The following is a 17,350-nucleotide window of genomic DNA, read 5'->3' as shown; positions in this document are numbered from 1 at the left end:
GCGCGGGCGAGGGATGTGCTGGCCGCGGCTTCCCGCCGCCCCCATTGGCCCGGGACGGCGAACCGCGGCCAGTGGGGGCCGCGATCGGCCGAACCTGCCGCGTCAGCAGGTAAATAAACTGGCCCGGCCCGCTAGGGTGCTTACCCTGGCGAGCCGCGTGCCGAACGTTGCCGACCCCTGGAATAATCTAACCCTTTTTCATTTACACAAATTGCCAACAAACTACAGTTTTTATCAATTTATTTAATATTCAAAATTCTTTGCTAAATATTTTGTGGAAACAACTTTCAACTTCTGGACTGATCATAAACTGTTCCCTACGAGCATTCCTATGGGTATTAGGTATGTGTGATTTGATATTCAGGGTGTATGGTTGGTCACTTACATGACAGGGCATTGTTTCTGTGTGGATAGCCTAACCCGTCTAAACTGCTTCTACTCACAACTAATTCTGTGTTGTAATTATGGTTAGAGATCAGAAATTCACTTTTTTTACAAATATGCATATGAGCAAGTCTTTGCAATAGCAAATCTTCATGAAAGAGAAAGAGGGGCTAACATGGAAGAAATGAAAATCCCTGTAGCAGTCACCAAAATGAACCTGAATAATTTTTCTCCCTATTCAGCCATCTCACATCAGCACACACTGGGAGTGGCTGCAAGGAGCTGTTTGGTTTTATTCCACTGTGCTTGGCTCTACAGTTCAGACTAGACTTAGAAGATGCTGCAAAGTTATAAAGTCATCGTGTGTGAACTTATCATTTCCCTGCTTCTTTCCATTTCCTCCTTTGAGTGATGCTTGAACATATGTGCTGTCAAGTACTGAGCAAGACAAAAATAAACTCTAGGGTTAAATGACTTCAGTATAATTTGATGCAGCCTGGAAATCAAAATGAATTATTACCTTTCCAGCACCATATGACTTCAGACAGGCCAGCTCTAGAGGCCAGTGAGAGGATCTTTTACAATCATACCAATATGAAAAAAAAATGGAACCTACATAACTTCAGATGAATAGGGCAGGTTTAAGAAATCATGGTAAATTGGCAGACCAATTATTTATCTCATAATTTATGTTCAGACTGAATAACAATCAATTCCAAAATAACTAGTGAGAGAGAGATTAAAATAAAGGACTAAGAACATGAAAAGCTTCATAATGCAGCAATAGAAAATGAAGCAAAATAAATTACAGATGAATACAAGTAAATGTTACAATATTAGGATAAAGTGAAGATGTAGATGATGATAAAATATCTTAAGCAATGAATATTTTAGATGATATATGATTCCTGTGTGATGCCTGCTCATAACTGACACGAGATTTATGTCAGACGTGATGCTTGCTGCAGAGCTGGGTGAAACTCTGCAGTTTTGCTTTGTAAGAGGCCATGTGCATCCTTTTCTTTGATTTCAGTGCATATGGGTTTGCACCTCTTGAATTTCAGGCATAAACAATCTCAAAGTCAACCTCAGTCAAAATAGATGCGTTTCATGTTAAAATCGTAAATGAATCCAGGGTCAATTAAAACTGTACCTGGGTTCATTTGAAAGGCTCCCAAACCTTCGCTTTCGACACACCTAAGCTGGGCATCAAGTTTGTCCTTACATCTAAAATGTAGGTGTGTTTCATGTGGTTTCAGGTTCTATAATGAACGTTTTGAACAGCTAACAATCAACTCAGCTCAAAAATAGTCTTACCTCATCCTCATACCTGCAAACAGAGATGATGCAAATCCCAGAACAAGAAGCAGCAGGCACTTTTGGATTTCAGCAGTGGCCACTGGGAATGAGGGCCTGTTTTGATTCTCACAAGCATCCTTCTGACTGAAATCTTGCTTCCTTATTGAGAAATCTCCTTTTCTTTTTCGTTTGTAGTATGGTTCTTTCTGGTGTTGTTCTTCTGAAAGATGTATCAATTGGAACACCAGGAAGGGGGTGGGGGCGGTCTGCAATTACATGGATCCAGTGTGAACACATTGGTGTCGCAGAGACTGTTCTCATGCACACTGTTGATTCACATTACATTATAATGTCCTGTCTTTATTCTCATTTGGGCTGCAGTCCTTAGAAGGAGGCAACTGCTTGTAGAAACTAGCCTGGAAGAGGAGACCAAAGTTTCGTTGCTAAGAAAAACCAATTCCCTTCATAGGTTAAATAACAGGATCTCTGTAACTTTCCCATCATGGATAAGTCTGAGTTGCCTCATTTTGCCCAGAGTCATAAAATGGCACTGAGTGCATTTAGGGCCTGATCCTGCAAGTGCTTCCAAGAGGGATGAGCTCTGTTGGCTCCCATGTGTGTCAGGTGGAGTCCGTGCAGAGCACACTGGATTATGAAGCTCATGGGACAAGCTGGAATAGGGTGTCTGTTTTCTGAAAACATTTGTCTGCTAATTACTGTACTCCTTTTACCTGACATTATAAAAATCACACTCGTGATAAAGCAGCAAGTATAGGGCAGGCACTACTGAGTTGTTGTTCTTGTTTATTCCAGCTCTTCTCTCTGGACCCCTTATTATTTTACAGTGTTTGAGCAGAGATACTCCTCTCGCTATTTGAAAATCCCTTGCACTCTTCATTAAAGAAAACTTACTAGGCCTGGGGAAAGCACAGTAAAATATCGCACTGCTCATCATTCTCAGTTACTTCAGGATAGGGAGGAAATGACGTTAAATATGTTTGAGCATCTCCAAACTCCCATCCGTCCAGTACCAGATGTAATTTAATTTCATTACTTAATTTTATTAAAAGCAAACAGAATTGTGGGCACATTACAGCACATGCTTACATAAACAATGGAAGAGTGTCAGATAGACCGGAGGGCTGAGGCAGTGGGTTACAATGAGTACTGAGCCACAGCTGATAAAAAATTGATGTAGACTTCAAAGTGTTAAGTATCTTTCAGGATTCATTCCTCAGCTGGTGTAAATTGGTATAGCTCCATTGACTTCAGTGCAGCTACTCTGATCTACCCGAGCTGGTCTGGCCCTGTATGCATAATGACCAATTTCCACGGAAACCCCTGGATCTTGTAAAGGGTTGATTGCTTCCTCAGATGCCATCAACTCCCAATGACCTGAATGGACCAAATCCTGAAAGATGCTTAATACTTGCTGAGCATTGTGACTCCCACCCTTATGGAAAAGTCTGACATAAAATAATAACCTTCCTGGAGGCTTCTTTTAAAAAAAGAAGCCCCAAAACACATCCTAGAGAATTATATCTGATGGGTCAAAATAACCCTGAGAGAGAATATTGTTCTCTCTCAAAGTCTAAAGGCTTTTAGAGCTATTTCTATAAAATTCTATTGATTTCATCCCTATTAAATTCCATAGGATTTTTCCTTAAAGGACTGACTTCAGTAGATGTCTCAAAGACTCAGCCCCTTACAGGATGTAGCCCACTGGGAGTAAAGGATGTGCAGTATCTTGCAGGATTTGGTCCACTGTTATAGCAAAAAGTTCTATCAATGAATGAGTTCATCCTACTTGGTCCCACAAAGAGTTAAATGAATAGCGGACCAAATTCTGAAGTTCACAGTTATTTCTTGTCATCTTTACACAAGCAAAACTCTTTCTAAAGGCAATGGGAGTTTAGCTTGAGTAAATAAAAGTTGGCTGAGGGCTTTAAGATTTGAGCAATAGGATAGATTAAATCTTTAAATTTCATGTGACTCACATGGGCTCAAGACAGGAACTGGCAGTGACCTGGGATATGTACAATACTCAATTTAACATGCTTAGTTCCTTTGGAATTACAGCAAATATGATACCTTGATTTTAACACAGTACAGTCAACTGCCCAAGCAAGCCAAAGAGCCATCAACTTGTCATCGCTGGCATGCAGTACAACATTAATCTAATCCAATGGGATACAACCATCATGGATTTAGCAAGAGACGATCCTGCTTAACTAATCTCCTTGAGTTCTTTTGAGCAGGTTTCAGACAAGACTGATAATAGAAGTGTGCAGATGACATGATCTAATGGATTTTTCAAAAGGCTTTTGATAAATTTCCATATGATATTCCCCTGCTTAAACTGAATGCTGCAGAGATTCCAAATTGGGCCTGAGAATACATAAAGACCTGGCTACATAGTGGGAAACAAAGAGAAGTAGAGGAACTATGATATATTTTAGAACTAGAATTAATAAGTGGCATCCCACTGTTTTGCTCCACTACCTAATGGACGTAGGCAAAAACACCATCTGTATTTGCTAATGAAAACTTATTTAGGACAGGGGCATAAGTGAAAAGACAGCAAAATGTCATTAAAGACAGCACTAAAGGGCAAGACTTCATTTAGATTGGCATATGGCAAATTAAAACTTTTTGCTGTCAGATGTGAAATGTTATATATTGGTGGCAAGTATATATAAACCAAAATGTTGAATGGTGTCAGACTAGAACAATATTTCTTTAAAGGGAATCTTCAGCTAAATAACAAAATAATGATTTGTTGTAATTAGCATACTTCTGCATAAAGACATATTAAGAGCCAGATTTTCAAAAGTGTTCGAGGCCACAATTGGGGCTTGAGTTTCAATTTCAGAACTGGAGCCAGCAGCTCCATTGTTTGCCCGGTGTTTAATTTGCTGTATGCCCATCTAAGTGTTGATTCGCAATTGTTGTCAATACAATCGTCAGTCTGCTGAGCACATTTGAAGATTTGGGCATTGTTTAGGTGTCTAAGTGGGAGCTTTTGGGCCCTAAAGGCAGGAAATATGAACTATCAAGGGTCCTTGACCAGATATATGATAAATCAAGGTTTTGAAAGCAGAAAATTGAGAGGAAGGCAGATAATGCATCATAATATGCATAAACTGGATGTGGTTCATGAAAACAAATAATAGAATTAACCTATAGGAAAGGCTGACGCAAAAAATCACTAGAAAAATAGTAGGCAAAATCAAATCAAAAGCAGAAAGAAGAAAAATTAGATAAAATCAAGCTATAAGATTGCATCATTTGAAAGCTGAGTATCTGAAAATGTTTTACATTAAAGGGACACAGTCAAATTTTTTTAAAAATCACTTTGATCTGACATTTTTCATCTCCTATTGTCACAACTAACAGCTCCGATTACTATAACTGAACGTGATTACTAAGGCGAGGAAATCTCTTTTTTCCCCCTAATTTGCTTACTTTGCACATCTGACAACAGTTTGGCTGTTCCTCTTGGCCACTTAGTCAGTTTCACGCATTTGTTTGTGTAGATCTTTCAGACAGCAACACGGTGGGGAAAAACATTTAAAGAAAAGAACATGGAATTGTAAAACCACAAGTGCCAACGGGACTCAGGGGCAGGTGTAGAAACTGAGAATACTTTTAACTCTTATTTTATTACAAGTACCGTCTCTGAACACTGAGGTCCACTTCCTCAGCTGATGTAAATCAACATAGCTCCAGTGACTTCAAGGATGCTATGCTAATTTAAGCCAGCTGGGGATTTAGCCCTGCAATCCTTAAGAACTCTTCATAACAGTTTCTGTCTTTTGACTGCAGTATTCCGGGGAGGTTCCTGAGAACAGAGTGGAAGTTGTGGTTGCAAATTTGACTGTGGTGGACCGGGACCAGCCTCACTCCCCCAACTGGAACGCCGTGTACCGTATTATCAGTGGAGATCCTTCTGGTCATTTCACCATTCGGACGGATCCAATTACCAATGAAGGCATGGTAACTGTGGTGAAGGTAGGTGACTTCAATGGGAGCCAAATCGAGTCAGTCTTTGTGACCCTCTAAGCTATTACTCCCAGGAGGATTCCCAGAAGTCTGCCATTATTTCATGTTTCTTTGCCTGGGAATGTCAGTGCTTGAATCTTCATCTGCTGTTTCCCATCTCTCTCTGTAGCACGTGACATGCATACTGTACTACAAGCCACTAATTCTTGGTTCACCACCCTCTCATTCTTTGGCTGCTCCACCACAAGCCCTCACAAACACTCACATGATGAACGTAGGACCCAGTCTCTGAGCTGCACTTCTAGGTACTACTCCTGTTTGTCTTACCATTTTCTGGCTCCAAACTATAGTGGAGATTGTACTCTGTAGCCTTGCCCAGTCTGACGTATTCTAGGATTTGGAGTGCACCACACTCCATCGAAGGTTGGAGCAGACCCATCTGCATGTGAGATGGGCAGCAGCACAAAACCTGGACACCTAATATCTTATGAAAGCAGGGAGGGAAGGAGGATTGTTGTCACAAGGAGGGATGAGGTTGTTGGTGGCAAAGAGGAAAGGGGACAAAGTCATCCGTAGCTGGTGCAGGAAAGGTTTTAGTCTAGCTTGACAAAGCCCTGGCTCGGATGATTTAGTTGGAAATTGGTCCTGCTTTGAGCAGGGAGTTGGGCTAGATGACCTCCTGAGGTCCCTTCCAACCCTGATATTCTATGATTCTAGGATTCTAGTAGAGTTGCCTGAAAAGTTTGGGAGCTATTGCTTTACCGATACCAAACCATCAACACACTTTGTGGGCCAGATATGCAGCTGGTGTAACTCAGAGCAGCTGCATTGACATCAATGGCTTTATACATATTTATACCAGCTGAGGATCTGGCCCAAAGATTCCTTGAGAAACAGGGGCCTGGATATTCTTAACCTACAGCTTGTTGCTTTCAATATTGCTGCAGAAGTAGGAAGTGAGCAATGTGAAGTTCAGAGCTCTGCCTCATCCAGTTTCTACAATGTCCTAAATGCTACAGCTTGGAACCTGGAACCCTAAGAAAATTTGGAATAGGTATCAAATTCCATTTCCCTTCATCCCCTACCCTTCCAAATAGCCCGAGTTCAGTCTTCATTTGAGGGCTTGTTTCACATTCACTTGCATAAGACCAGCAGCCGCAGGCAGTGAATGCCTCTGCAGATATTAAATGCAGTCAGAACACAGCTACATTCATTCAATATTCAGTGAATCAGTTAGTAGATAAGATTCCTACGGATGTTCCCACTGACTCTCAAGAAAGCGAAAAGCATGAATAGGCTGCTGTGATCTGAAGGAACTTGCCCTACATGTACCATGCGCTGCACCTGAAAAGATTTATTTATGCTGTCAAGAACAAAGCCTCTACCTTTTGAAAAGTGTGACCTTCTCTTAACAAAAAAGTTTTAATAAATACAGTGCTGCAGCAGCACCAAAATGTAAAGAGCTGCACAATTAGAGAACGACTCTGTGGGTGAAAAAACACTCCCTCGTAGCTAACAAATTGCAGTCATTCTTAATACATACACTTCGACTATTAGGAAAAATGACATCAGTGAAATGCCATTCACATTACCGTGGTAGGAATGTGTGAGCTTGTCCTATTCTTTGCCCCTTAGGCTGTGTGTTTGTGTCTGCAAATGCCACTTTGCTGAGACTTTAAAGGAAGCATCATCTTACCTGCTAGATGGTATTTCAGCAGGTCTTTTTATTTATCACTCTTATTGCTCTCTAATGATGACTGACAGCCTTATCTGCTGCAACATCAAAATACCTTTTCAGATTTGGTTGGGTTGGGGGGAGGGGGTTATTCTGCTTAAAAAACAAAAACTCAACATGGCAAAATGAAACAATTTAACTTTTTTCCACCTCGGCAGCTGATCTGAAGTAGAAATGCCAACACGCATACAATTTTCACTAAAAGAAAAAAGCCCTTTATTCCTAATCTAGCAAAGCATAAAGTGTCATGACTGTAGTTTTAGAGCTACATCAAAATGAAAACCAAGGGATTTACATGATCATCCTTGCTACACCAGGACATTTGCATAATGAACCATCCCTTATTCAGAAATTGCAGGCAAAAAGCAGGACAGATTTGTCAAGATGCCATTGATGCCAATGCTGATTTTCCATTGCTATATAACCAATAGTGATCACAATGCAACGAATCACACCGAAAATCCTATCATGTCACACTGAGCTCAAAGCCTGAAATTATATAGAATGTCTTTAGTAGATAACCTCACCTGCTCCTTCTGTACATCCTAAGTTTCTCACTCTTATCAAACTGGAAGACTTTCTCAGCAGGGCCGGCTCCAGGGTTTTGACCGCCCCAAGCAGCCAAAAAAAAAAAAAAAAAAAAGCCGTGATCGCGATCTGCGGCGGCACTTCGGTGGGAGGTCCTTCGCTCCGAGCCGGAGTGAGGGACCGTCCGCCGAATTGCCGCCGAATAGCTGGACGTGCTGCCCCTCTCTGGAGTGGCCGCCCCAAGCACCTGCTTGCCAGGCTGGTGCCTGAAGCTGGCCCTCTTTCTCAGTGCTCTTCAACAGGAGAGTGTGAGAGAAAACTGCCTCTGACTAACTGTTCCTGGTGGGGAAGGAAAGACTCTGGATTTCACCTTCTGCTTTGAAAACTGTTGAGCCTTTTCAGTTAAGACAAAATGTTTTACTGTTGGGGGATTGAGTGCAAACTGACCTCAGATCCCTCAGATGCTTGTGGCATCTATTGGCCAGTTCTTTCCCACCACCCGAAGGCACAGGCTCACAGACAGACTCTTGGGCTGAAGAAGTATGTCATTGATTCACTGCTTCGTTGAGTGATCAGTCCACCGGCCCTGGCCAAGAGGCTCTGGCCCCAGCGTCTCCGGCCCGGCTTGGGCCCTGGGGCGCCGACCCCGGTTCTGGCTGAGCGCGCCGGCCCCGGCCCTGGGCGAGCGGCACCGGCCGGCGGCCAAGCAGCCCCGGTCCCAGCGGCTCCGGCCGGCTCGGCTCGGGCCCCGGTTCCGGCCGAGTGGCTCCGGCCCGGCCCCGGCCCTGGCAGAGTGAGCGGCGCCGGCCGGCAGCCGAGCACCCGCTGGCCCCAGCGGCTACGGCTATTGCCCCAGCGGCTCCAGCCCGGACCCAAGCCCCACGACCCCTCCCTCCCTATTTTCCCGGACATGTCCGACTTTTTGGCAATTCCCCCCGGACGGGGATTTGAGGACCAAAAAGCCGGACATGTCCGGGAAAATCCGGACGTATGGTAACCCTAATAAAGCTGTTCAAACCAAACAGCCAGTCAGAACTCAAATGAATGTCTGTGAAGGCTGTTTCTGCAGCATTTAACCAGCTCTCAGCAAAACCACCTGTGCCCTTCCAGTCTGATCACCAAAGGACACAGTTTCATTTTTGCTTTTCATATCATTCCTGTGAGGGTGCAAGGCCCTTTTCTCCACTGCAAGCCTTATAAATGGAGAGAGAGTAACTTCCCCCTCAGTAGAGACACAGCAGAGTCTGAACATGCTCTCCAAGAGCAGCTGTGGATGCCCCGTGCAGCCAGCTCACTAATGCGGTATTATGTACTCTGCATGGAGATACTTCCGTTAATGATCTCACTCTTGGCATAACAATAGCATAAAGCAAATTTGTTCCCTTCAGTTACAAGTATGTTGAGAAGAGAAGGACACAGTGTAAGCCCTCTGTTTTAACCAGCTGTGCCTAGGTAACTTGAGCCACTGTGCTCATAGGAGGGCTGAGCTGTGCGTCCCAAGACAAGATGTCAGAGCCGTATTTTTGGACAGCCTCAAATTTTGTGCACACAGCGGATAGTGCCTGCAAAAGTGGGCGCACCCCTCAGATATAGATCCCAACTGGTGTACACGCAGCGGGTGCAGAACCACTTTTGTGGTGGCAAGCAGTTGCACAGGCAACCTTAGTTCTGGAATTTCCTGTCTTTTGAGTGTTTGACTTTGCAATCTTAAATAATGTTCTTTTATTGTGTTTGTGTATGTGTGTAATATATCATATGAATACACATACATCTCTTTCTCATGCACACATATATATAATAAAAGAAATACATGAGGAATCAGATTCTCCCTGAGACATATTCTCATCCAAGATGTTACATATTTCTGGGCTATTGCTCCTGCTGTTGGGCTAATCAATATGTAGCATTTTCAGTGACATGAAGATGGAAAGTGTTAGCCCAGTGTGAAGAATTGAGAACTGGAGGAACAAACCACTATGAGGTTTGTCCCGTCACATCTGATTAATGCTCACCCATTGCATACCCATTTGCCATCCATACGCTCAGATAAACCATATGGTACCCCAGAGACATACAGAAATGAAATGAAGTTTGAGGTTAATATCAATAGTCGCGGATTATTCCGTTTACACGCAGCTATTATACTGAAAACTGGATGGACCTCCGTTCAGGCAGGGAAGTGCAGTTTGCATAGCTTGCCATCCCGGTGGGTTTGCAGCCCTGGGAAAGGGCAGACAGCGTTTGCACCATTGGGTTTCTTCACAGAGGTCAGCTCTAAGTCGAAGTCAGGGCACTATAAGAGTCTCCCTGATGGATGCTGTCCAGGGCATGTGCTGTATTAAGTCTGTGTAGGGCTGAAATGGCCCTGACTGCTATGGAATGCTTTAGCAATGGGAAGATTAGCACAAGCACTTCAGTCAGATACAGAGCCCATATTTCACCATTTTTTCCCCCTGTGGAATTCTCTCCACTGGCCTCAGTGTTTCTATGGTTTGAATTCGGGCCTAGCATTCCCTTTGCATACCTAAAACAAGCAAAGCCAGATTCTCTGCTAAGCCAGGAGACTGAGAGGGCTGTCAGGGAGCCAGTTGCACCCCTCTGATTCCCTGACCAACCTCAGGTGCAGATTGGAGGCTGTTCTAACTTGATCCTCAAGGGACCATCTACCAGCTGGGGATTACCAGAGTGTCTCGCAGTCCAGCCACTCCCCCCTGCCCACCTCTCTCTGCCCCTGAACAACTCCCTCCAGCCCCAGTGCACCCCTCTGCTGGGGAGGGGGGCCACAGGGAGAGAGGCATAAGAACCAGCTACACCAGTCTGCACCTGCTGAGGACTCCCTCGTTCCAGGGGAGGCTTAGGATTTGGCAGTCGGTCTCCACTCCCGTTGTGCAAAGGGTGTGGAACACAGTACAGAATCAGTAAATTCTCAGCACAGTGGAAGAAATCTTAGAGAGAACTGATAGTGGCCTCTAGTGTCAGCACTGATAGCGGATCAAGTCTGATCAGTGTCACATTCTGAAGGCATCCTCTCCAGCCCAGGCTAAGGAAGTTTTGGCTACAATACTGAGCCTTGTAGGGAAGAAGGTTCTAAAAGGGATGCTTAGGAATCCTTGGCAAGGGCTTGAAGGATGAGAGAGAACAGACAGATTTGAACTAGTTCCCTTGGAACCAAGAGCCAGGCCACAACTCTGAATTCATTAACAAATCTCTGCTTCCCGTAGCATATCAATGTAGTGTCTTCTGCTTTATGGGCCCCGTCCCTCAACATATTTTCATCTGATGAGCTACAGCCCACAGAACGGTGGGTTGAATGTGTATAAATAATTTTTTTTAGTTTGATATATTTAGCAAAAGGCAAGTGCAGAGGAAAATGAAGTATTAATGAATATGAATTAAGGAGACTAGAAGGAGTGTTCGGAGCTGGAAACACATTAGCTGAACAGTTCCAAGGCTTCAGATAGTGTTGAAGTAAGAAGTTTTAATGTGCCTCCTTTCTTGAAAGCAGCGTAAGTCCCTGCGCCAGTGCTGGTGGGTGTTCTGGGTATCAGTCTGTCTGAGTTCCTTTTATTTATTAAGTAAGTGTTGGACCTGCCAAGTAAGTAATGGGAACCCTGCACAAGCACTTCAGTCAAACACAGATTCCAATATTTTACCGTTTGCCATTTTTCCTCCATGGAATTTGTTTTTTCCCTTGTGGCCATTAACCTCAGACCAGCCTTTCCATGGTTTGAATTCTGCCCTGGCATTCCAGTTTCTTACATGGAACATAGGGGACAGACCCTCAGCTGGTGCAAATCAGGATAGCTCTACTGAAGTCATTAGAGTTTCGCCAGTTTACATCAGCTGAGACGCTAGCACTCAGCCTCTAGAGCCAGTCAACAGTCATCACATTAGAAGACATATTGGAGGGAATTAATATACTTCTAAATTAATAAATTATGGCAAAGCGTGTTTTAATGGGCAGAGGTGTGATCCGGCATAACTCAAGCCTCCCTGGCGTATGATTAGAAGCTACCTTCATAATAATTACAAGGGACGGTATAGAGATTATTATTACTCTGCAGTTCAATCAGTTATGCCAGGTAAAGCTTTTTTATTCCCTCTCCCTTCTAAGAGACGCTCTCCTTTTGTGTATGTTGAAATGAGATCTACAGCCACCCACTGGCAAAACAGACCTTTTGGAAATGTGTGAGTAACCGTAAAGCATCATGCGCGACCAGCTTTCAAAGGCGCCAGTGGGAGCCAGGATGATTTACCGAACCAGCTGTAGTACCTTGCGACCCAACCTTCACATACAATCTTACTTGAGAGGAAACAAGGAACGCTACAGGCTCAGGAGTCCACTGAGTCTGACCCAGTTACTTAGCCAGCAGCTTTAAATGCTAATAACTCTGTTAAGTACCTGTCTAATTCCTTTGAACATGGCTACGCTTGTTGCTTTTATAGCTGCCCTTGGTGGGAGCGGTTGCTGAAATCTGAATGCTACGGTAGGCCAGGTCTACACTACGAACGTCTAGTAGCATAGTTCTGTCGGCCAGGGGTGGGAGGAGGTGTGATCCCTGACCGATGGAGCTGTGCCCGCAGAAGCCCCTAGTGTAGACACAGTTATACCAGCAAAACTGCACTTTTGCTGGTATAAATTATTTTGCTCGGGGGGACTGGAGTCAGCTATGGTGACAAAAGCTGCATCCACACTAGGAGCACCTTTTCAGTATAGTATACTAGGCAGGAGCAGCGGAAGCATCTTAAAAGCGGGGTGGGGAGCAGAGGCGCCCGAACCATGGCCCCGCGCCACCCCGAGGCGCCGCCCCTTCTTCCCCTCCCCGCCCATTCCCCCTGAGGCCCCGCCCCTGCACCACTCCTTCCCAAGGCCCTACTCCCATGCCGCTTCTTACCCCTAAGACTCTGCCCCCCACTCGCTCCTTTCTGCCCTCTCCCCCCCCCTCGTCGCTTGCCCTTATCGCTGGTAAAAACTGGGGGAGGGGGACAGGGCCCCATGGCCCCCTCTGTTCCAGTGCCCCTGATACTGGGTTAGTTAAACACTGGCAAAGTACTCCTAGTGTAGACTTAGCCCTAAAGTCAGTCTCCTTCCCTTCTGGAAAATACTTAGCACCTGACCAAAACTTAGAGAAAATCCTTCCTGGTCTTTCCAATTTTTTTATCCTGTTTTCTTACTTCCCAGAAATCTAAGGGCCAAATTCTGACCTCATTTACACAGGTGTGAATCTGGAGTAACTTCGTTTGCTGAAGTGGTTATTACTTTGGATTTACACCTTTGCAGCTGACAGCAGAACCTGGCCCTACACCCAGAAATTAGATTACACAGTGACCTATGGTATTGACCCCATTCTAAATCTTCCAGATTTCCACCAGCAGGTGGGATTTATTCTTCACATGGGGTTATCTTGTGTGCTTGTTTGTTGTAGGCTGTCGATTACGAAATGAACAGGGCTTTCATGCTGACAGTGATGGTGTCAAACCAAGCTCCACTAGCAAGCGGAATCCAGATGTCCTTCCAGTCTACAGCAGGAGTCACCATTTCAGTCACGGATATCAATGAGGCACCCTATTTTCCAACGAACCACAAGTTGATCAGGCTGGAGGAAGGGGTGCCCATGGGGACGGCATTGACAACATTTTCAGCTGTGGATCCTGATCGCTTCATGCAGCAAGCAGTAAGGTGGGAAACCAGATGGACAAAGGAGATAGTATAAAATCAAGAGCAAGAGTTAGGATATAGAAGGCTGGGGGCATGCATCAGTCAGAACAATCAAAGCAACAGTATGCACCAATCAGAATCTACTGCATAAACTACCCTATATAAAGTAATTATAATACCTGGCACTTCTCTAACACCCTCCATCCAAAGCTCTCAACACACTTAGCAGCCTTTAATATTCAGGACCATACCCATGGGTGAGATTCTGAATGGGGCTATTTGTGAAGTAAGACACTGTCAGAGCCCGCATCACATAAGTGAATCTCAGAAAGGGTCTAATTCTGAGCAATGCTGAGAGCCTTCACCCACCCCCACTGAAATCAATCATCATTTGGGGAGCTACGTCCTCTTATCAGTATAAAACATATTTATTATTCCTCAGATCAAGGCCCCACCATACTAGGTACATATGCATGATCATAGACAGTCCTTGCCCCAAAGAGCTTACAGTCTAAATGGACAAGACACACAAAGGGTAGGGGGAAAGAAGTGATATTATTCCAATTTACAGGTGTCACAGAAGGATTAAGGGCTAGATTTCCAAAGGTATTTAGACACTTAAAGTTGCAGATAGGCAGGATTTTCAAAAGCACTTATCTGCATCTTTGGGTGCCTAAATACCTTTGAAAATCCAGCCCTAAGTGACTTGCCCAATGTCACAAAGAAAACACGTGGCAAAGCTGGGAACCAAATCTACTTTTCCAGAGTCCCATTCTAGTGAATGAATCACAAGACCATCCTTCATCCCTCTTTCAGGAGCACCTGGGCACCTTCCAGATGCATGTTCAAATTCCACTGAACTTTATGGGCCTGACTTTTAAAACGGTTAGGCTTGAATCATGCAGCTACCGCGGCCAGTGGTGGGCAACCTGCGGCCCATGAGGGTAATCTGATTGCGGGCCGCGAGACATTTTGCTGATGTTGACCGTCCGCAGGCACGGCCCCCCGCAGTTCCCAGTGGCAGCGATTCTCTGTTCCCGGCCAAAGGGAGCTGCGGGAAGCAGCGGGCCTCAGGGACATGCTGGCTGCTGCTTCCCGCAGCTCCCATTGGCCGGGAACAGAGAACCGCAGCCACTGGGAGCTGCGGGCAGCAGTGTCTGTGGATGGTCAACGTCTGCAAAATGTCTCGCGGCCTGCAATCAGATTACCCTGATGGGCCGCATGCGGGCCACAGGTTGCCCACCACTGCTTTGAAGGGTCTTCATTTCCCTCCCTTCCCCACTAAACCCAGTTTTGAAGTCCATAGAGGAGAACAGTTCCCATTCTGATCAAATACTCTCTCTGATCTGTGGATGTTTGGACTGTAATCCAGAATGAAAATTGCTAGTTGTAACTTTCTCCGGTTTTGGGGAGAATGAGCGGCTGGGCTGAGCCATTCTTCTGACTGCCTGGCGCACACATAGGACCTTGCATGATCTTCTCTATATATCGACAGCAAGTTACTAGAGCTGTTCTTCATAGCATTCCCAGGACACACATTTCATTGAAAATTCGGATCCAGCAACACACTATTTTTAAATGTAAGTGTAGCTCTCGCTTACCTGGGTTTCATCAGGGCAGAGTGACTCCATGGCTTTGCAAGAAGCTACAAAATATTGTTAGGCTCAGTTGAGACTTTCCCCCAGCAGTTTTTGTGAACAATGCAAAATGATGTTTTGGTTTGTTTTTGTCTTGTCTTCCCAGCTGGCACTGCTGAGTTAGACAAAAAAAAAATGCCAGAGGGTAAATATTCGAAGCAGTGAAATGAATGGGAGATACATATGTATACACTAATCTCCTAAACAGTGTTCAGTTAACTGAGAACAGGATCCAGCCACTATATCTTTGCAAGCAGCTTTTATAGTCTTTTATTAAATATAATTTTCCCAAAGGAAAGATCCGGGCTTAAGAACATCCCCCAACAAGCCCCAGCTTTTGTCAGTGATCATAGCCTATGTCCCATCTCAAATTATCTTCTTTAGCCACAAACGAATCCATAAAGGCAGCTTTGCAGGCCGGATCACTGATCATTTTCAGCAATGAAAGGGCACAGTGACAACAATGATATTAAAAAACAATCGCTTTAAAGCACATAGCTCCACGCAACGTAACAGTTTCACTTGGCAGGGGCTTGTGCAGACAATGTATTGTTGTTTGAGTCCAGACTGGACTCAGGCTGCTCAATTTTCACTTTGAGTTCCAACTTCAAACAAACCAGAACCTGAAAGTGAAATTCAGCCAAAGCCATGGAGTTTCACCTGCTTACGTATCAGGGGACCTTGAATTTTGCAGGATGTTGATGCAAAAACCATCAATAAGCCCAAATTGTCTCTAAAATAAGCCCAGGTGTGTTTGTTTATGTCAATCACATAAAATATGGTCCTTTCTATCGCTCCTGGACACATGAGAGATAGCAACAACCATTCACACTAGAAAAGTAAGCCAGGTAGAAATCATGAGCAATGAAGAGAGATTTTAAAAGAAATTAAAGAGAGTGCCTCTGTTTAGAGCCATTTGGAAAAGGTTTGACTGGAATCTGCCAAGCTCTATAGAGCCAACCCTGTAGAATGCTAACAAACTTGAGCTATGATAGATTGGCAAGGGGAGTACATCGGTGCTGGGACTTCAGGTGCGGGGGGTGCTGCACGTATACAGGGTTTACAGTTTGGTTCAATGGCTCTCAGCACCCCCAACTGTAGAAATTGTTCCAGCACCCGTGGGGGAATAAATTCCACAGTTGGGGGCCCTCCAGCTGAGACTGCCCGGCCTCTGGGCCTAACAGAGCACCCCTGGGGATTGCAGAAAATGTGCCTCAGATGAAGCTGTGCTGAACCACCTGGTCCGAATTTCAAGACTACAATGCTATCAGGAACTCAGGGGACCCCTGCGTGGTTCCTGGTTTTGCCGTGAATCTTTCACCTCTGATCTAGTGAAAAAGAATGAATTTGTTTTAATGCTCTTCTCGGATCTAGTACGACCACGTTGTTTAGCTAGATATTTTAGGACCGATCATTTGCCCGTATACTGGCAGGCAATTAAGTAAGCCTCATAATACCCCTGAGATACATAGGTAAGTGTTGTTATCCCCATCTTATATATGGGCAAACTAAGGCACAGAGAAATTATGTGACTTGCCGAAGGAGATGCAGTGTCTCAGAGCCAGAGCCAGGAATAGATTTTCCAATTTCCAGTCGTGCGCACTAACTACTAAAATACACTCCCTTCTGTGATTGCCACCAAGTGTTACTCTTTGTTCTCAGGACTGTATTGACCCTATCCACTTCCATAGGCTCTAAACGTTTGTCCTGCATGCTACTAAGGTCACGGAATTTCAGCACTTCCATTGCAACTCTTTCTTCTCACAGAGCCGGCTCCCCAGTAGCTCTCATCCCAAATTCCCAAATTCCCTGCCCGTCATTACACTGATGCTCTACTCTCCACAGCCAGTGCACAGCTGCACCGGCTAACCATGTCCTCACATACTGGCTAGACACTCTTCACCTGACCATCCATCTCTCTGTCTGAGATTCTTCTCCAATTTCCCTACTAGGGTGACCAGATGTCCCGATTTAATAGGGACAGTCCCGATATTTGGGGCTTTTTCCTATATAGGCTCCTATTACCTCCCACCCCCTGTCCCGATTTTTCACACTTGCTATCTGGTCACCCTATTCCCTATACATGCGCACACATATACACACACA

General features: G+C 44.7%; 1 protein-coding gene across 2 annotated transcripts in view; it reads left to right on the top strand.

Moving 5' to 3' along the window:
- The window catches only part of CDH4 (cadherin 4), a 643,793-nt gene that overhangs the window by 596,771 nt on the left and 29,672 nt on the right, over positions 1-17,350 (top strand). For both annotated transcript variants that reach the window (XM_026652873.1, XM_026652874.1), the window contains 2 exons: positions 5,509-5,694; positions 13,375-13,628. In XM_026652873.1, coding sequence (XP_026508658.1) covers positions 5,509-5,694; positions 13,375-13,628 — 440 coding nt within the window. The remainder of the gene's footprint in view (positions 1-5,508; positions 5,695-13,374; positions 13,629-17,350) is intronic.

This window comes from Terrapene carolina, unplaced genomic scaffold, assembly GCF_002925995.2.
Source record: "Terrapene carolina triunguis isolate 2854851 unplaced genomic scaffold, T_m_triunguis-2.0 Scaffold130, whole genome shotgun sequence".
In the NCBI taxonomy this organism is placed as follows: Eukaryota; Metazoa; Chordata; order Testudines; family Emydidae; genus Terrapene; species Terrapene triunguis.
The sequence above is the reverse complement of the archived record's forward strand: the minus strand, read 5'-3'. Positions and strand labels throughout refer to the sequence as shown.